Here is a 13453-nt window from a genome sequence, read left to right on the forward strand (position 1 = left end):
TACAAGGTCAATTAGAGAAAAAAGCTCGGATGGGAAAGCCCAAGGTTAATTTCGTAACTGGTTCAATTTATATCTGTATTTGTGACAATGATTTCCCTTTGTAGCCAATTCAATTGCAGTAATTACATTTGGTAACAATCTTACGTTTTTATCACTTAATAAACCACATAGCTATCAGTAAAAACGCGAACTAGTTGGAAGGTTTTAGTTCACACAAGTAAAGGTAGATTATCATCCCTGCATGAGGGAGAGAAATGAGAAAATATCTTAAAGATATGTGGGGTTTTGGTAACAGAATTAAACGGATACTTCGGGATTTTGTCAATAAGGCCAGTCATCTACTCCTCGCGAGTCCGATGAACTCGTGGATACCATTTTCTGTCTCTTTGTCCAGTATGAAGGTAGTTTCATGATCCAATGCTAACTACCGTTAGCGCAATGAATGGAAGTCTATGGGTATATAGTCTTTCAGTCATTGCGCTATCCCTAGTCAGCAATTGTGCTAGTTAGGATCTTCCTTCAAACTGCACGCAGATCAATAACATGGTATCCATGAGTTCTGACTCTGGGGAAGTAGATAAAGAGCCTCATTGCCAAAACCCCAAATTATTCCTTTAAGGTCCAGGGCAATATTTCTTAAATGTACAAGGCAAATGATTTCTCAATAACTAAATATAGAATTGTTGTTAATTGGCAGGGGTCTAAAGCATTGTTATGTTTTGATGTATTTCTAGTACCTATTTAAAGGGATATTTAGGCAACGAGGCCTCTTTATCTAACTCGCGGATACCATTTTTAATGTCTCTACGTACAGCATGAAGGAACTTCATGCCAATCCTAACTAGCGTTTGCGCAATGACTCGAAGTCTATGGTATCTGCTATCATACTAGCAAATACAATAGACTTGAATGGAAATCTATGGTAGGGTTTCCCAAACTCGGTCCAAAAATCAAAATCTTTGCTTATTCCTAACTTTTAGGATGGAAAATCTTTGAAATAGTTATATGCTGTAATTTCTCAAATATAGACTCCTAACTTTCATTTGACACCAGCTTTAACATGCTCCCATGAACTTCACATGTGCTTTTCAATTAACGGTGTGTTTTGCTATCTCAACCCGCTTCAGATGCTGACAGACTTGGGTGGGGCTGTTTTGGATGACACACAATGAAATAAAAGAAGATATTCTCAGGATATAGCTATCTACTCAACCTAGGGATTCAGAACACAATGACCAAGCCCGAATCGAAGAGGAGCGGCGTGGCTCTTGTCACTGGCAAACCTGCCAATGCTGCAGAGGAGAAGGTCAATAATGGCTCATCTGACCCTTCAGTGTCCGGTTCTCCCCACCACGCATTGACCCCGGCGACTCCAACCAAACACAAATCTGCAAAACAAGTCTCCCGAGACAACCTTTCTAGACGAAACACTGAGTCTGAAGTATTCGACGATGGAACCAACACCTTTTTCTGGTGAGTGCTGCTGATCAATGGCAGGTCATTTTATTCTCCCAAACTGAAGGCTGTCATTGTTGGCTATTGACATGACTTGACTTTAGAAGGTGACAGCTCTGCCTTTTATGTGGGCTATGAATTCAAGGTTAATTGTAAATTTGTCACATGCCACTGGAATACAAGCTCAGACAGGTTTTTCATGCCCCCGTGTATTTGTGATGGACATTGAGTATTTTTGGTGAGACAGATCTTTTGTCTCTGTTAAACTGAAAGTGACATACCTAAAAAGTTACCTACCATTATCTCCAATTGTGAAATGTGAGTTCAATAAAAAAAGTAGAGCTTTTTTTAACACTGCAAAAGTGAGTATGGACCAGAATGAGGCTCTCCTCTCTAACTATTGTTCCTGCAGTCTGGAATTACCATCTTCAGAAGGTTTTAGATATCTCCAGATAATTGTTGTCTGGAGCTCAAAGTATTAGTAGCAGTATGCAAATCAGAGAGACAAATGAACAGCTCTTTCAGATGTGATTTGGATCAAATCTAAAATAAAATGATATTTGTCACATGCGCCAAATAAAACGGGTGTAGACTTAACTGTGAAATGCTTACTTATGAGCCCTTCCCAACGACGGAGAGTAAAATAAATTATAATAAAAGAAAATGGTAACACAAGGAATAAAATGCACACGCTGGAGCTATATACAGGGAGTACCAGTACCAGATCAATGTGCAGGGGTATGCGGTATTTGGGGTAGATTTGTACATGAAGGCAGTGTAAAGTGACGAGGCATCAGGATAGATAAGAGTCAAATGATAAGTGTGTATTCAGAGTATTTGTATCCCTTGACTTATTCCACATTTGGTTGTTACAGCCTGAATTCAAAATTTATGACATTTTTTTTTCTCACACCCATCTGCACACAATATCCCATAATGACAAAGTGAAAATAACATTATTTTCTTATACACTGATTTTGAAGTTGATTTAACAATTGACGCCAATAAGGGATGATGGCTTTCACCTAGTCAGTCTGTCATGGAAAAAGCTGGTGTGTTTTGTATATCTCTGATATGCATGGGAATAATACATTTTTATAACAGTTTACATACACCTTAGCCAAATACGTTTAAACTCAGTTTTTCACACTTCCTGATATTTAATCCTAGTAAAAATTCCCTATTTTAGGTCAGTTAGGATCACCACTTATTTTAATGTGAAATGTCAGAATGATAGTGATTTATTTATTTCATCACATTCCCAGTCGGAACACACTTCATTAGTATTTGGTAGAATTGCCTTTAAATTGTTTAACTTGGGTCAAACATTTCAGGTAGCCTTCCACAATCTTCCCACAATAAGTTGGGTGAATTTTGGCCCATTCCTCCTGACAGAGCTGGTGTAACTGAGTCAGGTTTGTAAGTCTCCTTGCTCACACACACTTTTTCAGTTATGCCCACAAATGTTCTATTGGATTGAGGTCAGGACTTTGTGATGGCCACTCCAATATTGAATTGGAAGCACAGAATCGTCTAGAATGTTATTGTATGCGTTAACATTTCCCTTCACTCTTAACTACGAAGCCTAGCCCGACCCATGAAACAGCCCCAGACCATTATTCCTCTACCACCTAACTTTACAGTTGGCACTATGCATTGTGGCAGGCAATTTCCTCTAACGAACCGAGCCTGTGAACCACCGTTGGTATATCTGGAAGACTTAACCAGACACTTTCTGTCAAATTACTCCACAGCTGGACCGGCAATTTCAACAGACAACTAAGGTGTACAATTGTATATACAGCGGCTTGCGAAAATAGTCACCCCCTTGTGATTTTTCCTATTTTGTTGCCTTACAACCTGTAATTAAAATGTATTTTTTTGTGGGTTTGTATCAATTCATTTACTCAACATGCCTACCACTTTGAAGATGCAAAATATATTTTTTTTATTGTGAAATAAACAAGAAATCTCCGCTGTGGTGCTTTGCAGCTCCTTCAGGATTATCTTTGGGCTCTTTTGTTGCCTCTGAATACTCTCTTTGCCTGGTCTGAGTTTTGGTGGGCAGCCCTCACTTGGCAGGTTTGTTGTGGTGCCATATTCTTTCAATTTTTTTTAAATAATGGATATAATGGTGCTCTGTGGGATGTTCAAAGTTTCTGATGTTTACATTTTTTTATTTTTTATAACCCAACCTTGATCTGTACTTCTCCACAACTTTGTCCCTGACCTGTTTGGAGAGCTCCTTGGTCTTCATGGTGCCCCTCTTATTTCAGTGTAGAGCCTCTAGCCTGGCTCAATATGCCTTAACCAACCATGTTGTTCCACCTCCTACATATGACAGTTGAAAAGTCTCTAGAGACTAGAGGTCGACCGATTATGCTTTTTTTCAACGCCGATACCGATTTATTGGGAGACCAAAAAAAAGCCGATAACGATTTTAATCGGCCGATTTTCTATTTATTTGTAATAATGACAATTACAACAATATTGAATGAACAATTATTTTAACTTAATATAATGCATCAATAAAAATCTATTTAGCCTCGTAAATAATGAAACATGTTCAATTTGGTTTAAATAATGCAAAAACAGTGTTGGAGAAGTAAAAGTGCAATATGTGCCATGTAAAAAAGCTAACGTTTGAGTTCCTTGCTCAGAACATGAGAACATATGAAAGTTGGTGGTTCCTTTTAACATAACTTCAATATTCCAAGGTAAGAGGTTTTAGGTTGTAGTTAATATAGTATTTATAGGACTATTTCTCTACCATTTGTATTTCACATACCTTTGACTATTGGATGTTCTTATAGGCACTATAGAATTGCCAGTGTAACAGTATAGCTTCCGTCCCTCTCCTCACCCCTAAGGCTTCCGGGTTCTTGTTAAGAAGCAGTGCTTGGTTCCGAAATTGTTGCAACCCCTATTAATAGCCTGTTCAACCTCTCTTTCATATCGTCTGTGATTCACAAAGTTTGGAAAGCTGCCGCGGTCATCCCGCTCTTCAAGGGGGATGACACTCTAGACCCAAACTGCTACAGACTTATATCTATCCTACCCTGTCTTTCTAAGCTCTTTGAAAGCAAAGTTAACAGATTATCGACCATTTCGAATCACACCGTACCTTCTCCGCTATGCAATCTGGTTTCAGAGCTGGTCATGGATGCACCTCAGCCACGCTCAAGGTCCTAAACGACATCATAACCGCCATCGATAAGAGACATTACTGTGCAGCCCTATTCATTGACCTGGCCAAGGCTTTCGACTCTGTCAATCACCACATTCTTATTGGCAGACTCAACAGCCTTGGTTTCTCAAATGACTGCCTCGCCTGGTTCACCAACTACTTCTCAGACAGAGTTCAGTGTGTCAAATCAGAGGGCCTGTTGTACGGACCTCTGGCAGTCTCTATGGGGGTGCCACAGGGTTCAATTCTCGGGCCGACTCTCTTCTCTGTATACATCAATGTTGCTCTTGCTGCTGGTGATTCTCTGATCCACCTTTATGCAGATGACACCATTCTGTATACTTCTGGCCCTTCTTTGGACATTGTGTTAACTAACCTCCAGACGAGCTTCAATGCCATACAACTCTCCTTCCGTGGTCTCCAATTGCGCTTAAACGCAAGTGAAACTAAATGCATGGTATTCAACCGATCGCTGCTCGCCCGTCCAGCATCACCACTCTGGTCAGCTCTGACTTAGAATACGTGGACAACTACAAATATCCAGGTGTCTGGCTAGACTGTAAGCTCTCCCTACAGACTCACATTAATCATCTCCAATCCCAAATTAAATCTAGAATTGGCATCCTATATCGCAACAAAGCATCCTTCACTCATGCTGCCAAACATAACTTCGTAAAACTGACCATCCTACCGATCCTCGACTTCGGTGATGTCATTTATAAAATGGCCTCCAACGCTCTACTCAACAACAAACTGGATGCAGTCTATCACAGTGCCATCCGTTTTGTCACCATTGCGACCTGTATGCTCTTGTTGGTTGGCCCTTGCTTCATACTCGTCGCCAAACCCACTGGCTACAGGTGATCTACAAGTCTCTGCTAGGTAAAGCCCTGCCTTATCTCAGCTCACTGGTCACCATAGCAGCACCCACTCGTAGCACGCGCGCCAGCAGGTATATCTCACTGGTCACCCCCAAAGCCAATTCCTCCTTTGGTCGTCTTTCCTTCCAGTTCTCTGCTGCCCATGACTGGAACGAACTGCAAAAGTCTCTGAAGCTGGAGACTCACATCTCCCTCACTAGCTTTAATCACCAGCTGTAGAGCAGCTCACATATCACTGCACCTGTACATAGCCCATCTGTAAACAGGCCATCTGTCTACCTACCTCATCCCCATACTGTATTTATTCATTTCTTGCTCATTTGCACCCCAGTATCTCTACTTGCACATTCATCTTCTGCACATCTACCATTCCAGTGTTTTAATTACTATATTGTAATTACTTCGCCACCATGGCCTATTTATTGCCTAAACTCTCTTATCTTACCTCACCTCACTGTATATACTTTTTGTTTTCTTTTGTTCTACTGTAGTATTGACTATGTTTTGTTTATTCCATGTGTAACTCTGTGTTGTATGTGTCGAATTGCTATGCTTTATCTTGGCCTGGTCACAGTTGCAAATGAGAACTTGTTATCAATTGGCCTACCTGGTTAAATAAAGGTGAAATAAAAATAATGGTGTTGCAGACTCTGGGGCCTTTCAGAATTTTTATATATATATATATATATATACTGCTCAAAAAAATTCAATGAACACTTAAACAACACAATGAAACTCTAAGTCAATCATACTTCTCTGAAATCAAACTGTCCACTTAGGAAGCAACACTGACAATACATTTCACATGCTGTTGTGCAAATGGAATAGACAACAGGTGGAAATTATAGGCAATTAGCAAGACTGCAGGTGGGGACCACAGACTACTTCTCAGTTCCTATGCTTCCTGGCTGATGTTTTGGGCATTTTTGAATGCTGGCGGTGCTTTCACTCTAATGGTAGCATGAGATGGAGTCTACAACCCACACAAGTGGCTCAGGTACTGCAGCTCATCCAGGATAGCAAGAAGGTTTGCTGTGTCTGTCAGCGTAGTGTCCAGAGCATGGAGGTGCTACCAGGAGACAGGCCAGTACATAAGGAGACGTGGAGGAGGGCAACAACCCAGCAGCAGGACCGCTACCTCTGCCTTTGTGCAAGGAGGAGCAGGAGGAGAACTGCCAGAGCCCTGCAAAATGACCTCAGCAGGCCATAAATGTGCATGTGTCTGCTCAAACGGTCAGAAACACTCCATGATTGTGGTATGAGGGCACGACGTCCACAGGTGGGGGTTGTGCTTACAGCCCAACACCGTGCAGGATGTTTGGCATTTGCCAGAGAACACCAAGATTGGCAAATTCGCCACTGGAGCCCTGTACTCTTCACAGATGAAAGCAGGTTCATACTGAGCACGTGACAGAGTCTGGAGATGCCGTGGAGAACGTTCTGCTGCCTGCAACATCCTCCAGCATGACCGGTTTGGCGGTGGTCAGTCATGGTGTGGGGTGGCATTTCTTTGCGGGGCCGCACATCCCTCCATGTGCTCGCCAGAGGTAGCCTGACTGCCATTAGGTACCGAGATGAGATCCTCAGACCCCTTGTGAGACCATATGCTGGTGCGGTTGGCCCTGGGTTCCTCCTAATGAAGACAATGTGACCTCATGTGGCTGGAGTGTGTCAGCAGTTCCTACAAGAGGAAGGCATCGATGCTATGGACTGGCCCGCCCGTTCCCCAGACCTGAATCCAATTGAGCACATCTGGGACATCATGTCTCACTCCATCCACCAACGCCACGTTGCACCACAGACTGTCCAGTAGTTGGCGGATGCTTTAGTCCAGGTCTGGGAGGAGATCCCTCAGGAGACCATCCGCCACCTCATCAGGAGCATGCCCAGGCGTTGTAGGGAGGTCATACAGGCACGTGGAGGCCACACACACTACTGAGCCTCATTTAGACTTGTTTTAAGGACATTACATCAAAGTTGGATCAGCCTGTAGTGTGGTTTTCCACTTTAATTTTGAGTGTCACTCCAAAACCAGATCTCCATGGGTTGATTTAAATTTGATGTCCATTGATAATTTCTGTGTGATTTTGTTGTCAGCACATTCAACTATGTAAAGAAAAACATATTTAATAAGAATATTTCATTCATTCAGATCTAGGATGTGTTATTTTACTGTTCCCTTTATTTTTTGAGCTATATATATCTCTTACCCCACAGTGTATTTAACCTCATGATGACATGTTATAGACTAGCGCTTGGCTATTCCTACAGCAGCATAGCCCACAATGTGTTACAATAGATCGGTCTATTCTATATGTCAGCATCTACTGGAGTAAAGTCCATGTTTCTCTTAATACTAAAATGTAGGTGTGTGTGTGTGTGTGTGTGTGTGTGTGTGTGTGTGTATATAGATATGCACACACAGTTGGAAGACCCATTTGCAACCAAGCTTTAACCGCTCTAGGGTATGTGGGACGCTAGCGTCCCACCTGGCCAACATCCAGTGAGAGTGCCAAACTCAAATACAGAAATACAAAGATACAACTATTTTAGATTGGTTTAAAGATTAACTTTTTGTGAATCCAACCACTGTCAGATTTCAAAAATGCTTTACGGCGAAAGCATACCTTACAATTATTTGAACATACACCAGCAGACAAATCATTACAAACATTAACCAGCCAAGTAGAAGAGTTACACAAGTCAGAAAGAGAATTAATCACTTACCTTTGATCTTCATATGTTTGGACTCAGAAGACCTTCATTTATTCAATAAATGTTCCTTTTGTTCGATAGTCTCTCTTTTATATCCACAGGCTCAAACGCAGTCAAAACAGGCAGACAAAAAAATCCATTATAAATGATAAAAATCCATTATATCCGTAAAGGGTCCTTCTGTAGCTCAGTTGGTAGAGCATGGCGCTTGTAACGTCAGGGTAGTGGGTTCGATTCCCGGGACCACCCATACGTAGAATGTATGCACACATGACTGTAAGTCGCTTTGGATAATAGCATCTGCTAAATGGCATTTATTATTATTATATATTATAAGTTTGTAGAAACATGTCAAGCAATGTTTTATTCAATCCTCAGGTTGTTTTTAGCCTAAATAATCAATGATATTTCAACTGGACAATAACGTTATCAATATAAAAGGTAAAGAAAGGCACTCTCTTTGGTCGCGTGCATGAAAAAGCTCTGACACTGCAGGGTCCACTCATTCAGACTGTTCTTACTCCCTCATTTTTCAGAATACAAGACTGTTGACATCTATAGGAAGACATAGGAAGTGCAATTTGAGTCCTAAGTCAATGGATACTGTTATGGCATTGAATAGAAAACAACAACAAAAAAGAGCAAATCCTACTTCCTGAATGGATTTTTATCAGATTTTTTCCTGCCAAATCAGTTCTGTTATACTCCGACATTATTTGAACAGTTTTGGAAACTAGTTTTTCTATCCAAATTGACTAATTATATGGATATCCTATCTTCTGGGCCTAAGTAGAAGGCAGTTTAATTTGGGCATGCTTTTCATCCAAAATCCCAAATGCTATTCCCTATCCTAGAGAAGTTAACTATGTCGTGTCTTTACTATCATTAAATTGAACACACAGCTTTATCAAAGATTCCCTGTAATTAGTATAACGCGATCAAAGTAATTAATCGTGTAACTAATTAACTAGGAAATGGGGGGCACCAAGGAAAGTATTCAGATTACAAAGTTATAATTTCCCAATATAACCTTTCAGATATTTTCATATCTGATCAATAGTCTTCTGATTTAATGATTTATTTATTTTACCTTACGCTAGTCTCATTCCAAACGTCGTAAATTGTTGGCCATCTGCACGAACCCAGTCTTGACTGAGTCATCCATACATCAATTGTCTTAGATAATTTATTACTAACTAAGTAATTCACAGAAATGTGTAAATATGGTTACATGAAATGATAATGTACCCTAGTGGGCTGAACCGACATGGCAGCTTGTTAGACAGAGTGGCAATGGTGGGTTGACTAAGAAGTCCCTACAGAGTTAATTATAACAATTAAAATACTAATCCCTTACACATGAACGCTCACTCATTCGGGAACAATTGCAATCAATATATATATTTACGCTCAGTGTGTCGTCTTGATCGCTGGTGAAAAGTTCATTTCTTTTGCAGAATTGTCTGTTTCTCTCCCTCTGTGGTTGGAGGGGATTGTTCAGTCACATTCGTTATAGAATGGATGTTTGAGCGGTTGTCGTTCTTCTCGTTCAATGATGCCGAATTCCTAGCTGCAGACTAGTAATTAGTACCAAAGTCTTATTCTGTCGGAATCGATAGTCTAAGAGTTTTAACCACGTGGTATGGTTAAAAGATTCAGCAATGGTCTACAACCTTTAGTCCCTCTCCTACTGGAGAAAAACATGGTCTGCTGATAATTTCTCAAAGTGGGGTTTTATTCAGAGTTGCAGAAGAGGGCTCTCCCAGGATGTCTTACCCTAACTGGGCACAGGGGCAGTCCTCTGATTTAGTTCAAATCAAAAGGGAATTGTATTTTCCTTCATTAAACAGTCCACAATCATATTACACCATTATTCAGCCAGTGTCATCCTCACTCATTCATCTTCTACAACATTTAGATGTAAACCTCATACCTGGGGCTACCTGGGGCTAAACCTCATATAAACAGAGTTATGGTAATGTGGCCACACAGTCTCTCTTGAGCTTCCCAAGTTGTGACAAACACACCAGTTCGTAGCTGGATTCTTCACCAATCTTTTACACTTTCTCTGGAACATGAAATTTGTTCATACCTCACGTTCTGTGAGGTGGAAGGATTTCCTTTGTCTCCATGAAAACGACTCTCTAACTGTGTGTCCATGAGGCAGGGTCTTCCTTAGGAATTTAGGACCTCACTCTGCCCACAGCAGTCTGGTTGTAGAAGCAGAGAGCGGGGGATGGTGCTCGCTGTACTCAAAGAGGGCAACATCATGACAACTAGCTTGTCCTGCGTTGCATATAATCGATGCGGTGCCTGTTAATTTATCATTGAATCACAGCCTACTTCACCAAACGGGTGATTTAACAAGCACATTTGTGAAAAAAGCACTGTCGTTGCACCAATGTGTACCTAACCATAAACATCCAACGCCTTAAATCAATACACAAGTATATATTTTTAAACCTGCATATTTAGTTAATATTGCCTGCTAACATGAATTTATTTTAACTAGGGAAACTGTCACTAATCTCTCGCGTTCTGTGCAACAGAGTCAGGGTATATGCAGCAATTTGTGCCGCCTGGCTCGTTGTGAACACCATTTCTTCCTAACAAAGACCGCCAACTTCACCAAACGGTGGATGATTTAACAAAAGCACAATCGTTGCATGAATGTACCTAACCATAAACATGAATGCCTTTGTTAAAGTCAATACACAGAAGTATAGATTTTTTAAAACCTGCATATTTATTTAAAATAAATTAATGATAGCAGGCAATATTAACTAGGCAAATTGTCACTTCTCTTGCGTTCATTGCACGCATAGTCAGGGTATATGCAACAGTTTGGGCCACCTGGCTCGTAGCGAACTAATTTGAAACATTGAAAGTTGTGCAATGTAACCGCAATATTTAGACTTAGGGATGCCACCCGTTAGATAAAATACGGAACGGTTCCGTATTTCCCTGAAAGAATAAACGTTTCGTTTTCAAAATGATAGTTTCCAGATTTGACCATATTAATGACCCACGGCTCGTATTTCTGTGTGTTATAATTAAATCTATGATTTGATAGAGTAGTCTGTCTGAGCGGTGTTAGGCAGCAGCAGGCTCGTAAGCATTCATTCAAACAGCACATTCCTGCGTTTTTGCCAGCAGCTCTTGCTTCAGCAATGCTTGAAGTACAGCGCTGTTTATGACTTCAAGCCTATCAACTCCTCAGATTAGGCTGGCAATACTATAGTGCCTATTAGAAAGTCCAATAGTCAAAGGTATATGAAATACAAATGGTAAAGAGAGACCTAGTCCTATAATAACTACATCCTAAAATTTATTCTCTGGGAATATTGAAGACTCATGTTAAAAGGAACCACCAGCTGTTCTGAGCAAGGAACTTAAACGCTAGCTTTTTTACATTTTGCACTTTTACTTTCTTTGTTTTTGCATTATTTAAACAATTTAATGTTTCATTATTTGAGACTAAATAGATTTTATTTATGTATTATAATAAGTTACGTGTTCATTCAGTATTTTCGTAATTGTCATTATTACAAATATATATATATATATAACAGATTAATCGGTATCTGCTTTTTTTGGTCCTCCAATAATCAGTATCGGCGTTGAAGAATCATAATCGGTCGACCTCTAGTCATTCTGGCCAAACAGTTTTATTTTTGCTTCATCAGACCAGAGGACAAAATTTAAGATTTATTTGCACTTGTTGCACAGAAGTACGTTCATCTCTAGGAGACAGACAGTCTCCTTCCTGAGTGGTATATAACGGCTGCATGGTCCAATTGTGTTTATACTTGCGTACTATTGTTTGTACAGGTGAACATTGTACTTCAGGCATTTGGAAATTGCTCCCAATGATGAACCAGACTTGTGGAGGTCTACAAATTCTTTCCTGAGGTCTTGGCTGTTTTTCTTTTGATTTTCCCTTTATGTCAAGCAAAGAGGCACTGAGTTTCAAGGTAGGCCTTGAAATGCATCCACAGGTACACCTCCAATTGAGTCAAATGATGTCAATTAGCCTATCAGAAGCTTCTAAAGCCATGCCATCATTTTCTGGAGTTTTCCACGTTGTTTAAAGGCACAGTCAATTTAGTGCATGTAAACCACTGGAATTGTGATAGATTATTTCACTATCTGTAAACAATTGTTAGAAAAATTACTTGTCATGCACAAAGTAGATATCCTAACCGACTTGCCAAAACTATAGTTTGTTAACAAGAAATTTGTGTAGTGGTTGAAAAATAAGTTTTAATGACTTCAACCTAAGTGTATGTAAACTTCTGACTTCAACTGTATAACGACATAACCTGAAAGGTCGCTCAGCAAGGAAGAAGCCACTGTTCCATAACTGGAATTAAAAAGCCAGACTACGGTTTGCAACTGCACATGGGGACAAAGATCTTACTTTTTGGAGAAATGTCCTCTGGTCGGATGAAACAAAAATGGAACTGTTTGGCTATAAATTACCATCGTTATTTTTGGAGGAAAAAGAGGGAGGCTTGCAAGCCGACGAACACCATCCCAACCGTGAAGCAAGGGGGTGGCAGCATCATGTTGTGGGGGTGCTTTGCTGCAGGAAGGAGTGGTGCACTTCACAAAATAGATGGCATAAGGAGGAAGTAAAATTATGAGGAGATATTGAAGCAACATTGCAAATGGGTCTTCAAAATGGACAATGACCCCAACCATTCTTCCAAAGTTGTGGCAAAATGGCTTAAGGACAACAAGTTGAGGTATTAGAGTGACCATCACAAAGCCCTGACCTCAATCCAATAGGACATTTGTGAGCAGAACTGAAAAAGTGTGTGAGCAAGGAGGCCTACAAACCTGACTCAGTTACACCAGCTCGGTGAGAAGGAATGGGCCAAAATTCACCCAACTTATTGTGGAAGGCTACCCGAAACTAAGTTTGACCCAAGTTAAACAATTTAAAGGCAATGCTACCAAATACTAATTGAGTGTACTGTATGTGAACTTCTGACCCACTGGGAATGTGGTGAAATAAATAATTCTCTCTACTAATTGTTCTGACATTTCACTTAAAATAAAGTGGTGATCCTAACAGACCTAAGACAGTAAAAATGTCCTATGATTAAATGTCAGGAATTGTCAAAGCTGAGTTTAAATGTATTTGTCTACGGTGTATGTAAACTTCCCGACTTCAACTGTGCTCGTCTGCGGTCTATATGAGATCAATGTG

General features: G+C 40.4%; 1 protein-coding gene across 2 annotated transcripts in view; it reads left to right on the forward strand.

Moving 5' to 3' along the window:
• ptdss2 (phosphatidylserine synthase 2) overlaps window positions 1-13453 on the forward strand; it is a 36107-nt gene that overhangs the window by 761 nt on the left and 21893 nt on the right. For both annotated transcript variants that reach the window (XM_046357784.1, XM_046357793.1), the window contains exon 2: window positions 1128-1473. In XM_046357784.1, the coding sequence (XP_046213740.1) occupies window positions 1232-1473 (242 nt within the window). In that variant the 5' untranslated portion in view covers window positions 1128-1231. The remainder of the gene's footprint in view (window positions 1-1127; window positions 1474-13453) is intronic.

Source organism: Oncorhynchus gorbuscha, linkage group LG01, assembly GCF_021184085.1.
Source record: "Oncorhynchus gorbuscha isolate QuinsamMale2020 ecotype Even-year linkage group LG01, OgorEven_v1.0, whole genome shotgun sequence".
Lineage (NCBI taxonomy): Eukaryota > Metazoa > Chordata > Actinopteri > Salmoniformes > Salmonidae > Oncorhynchus > Oncorhynchus gorbuscha.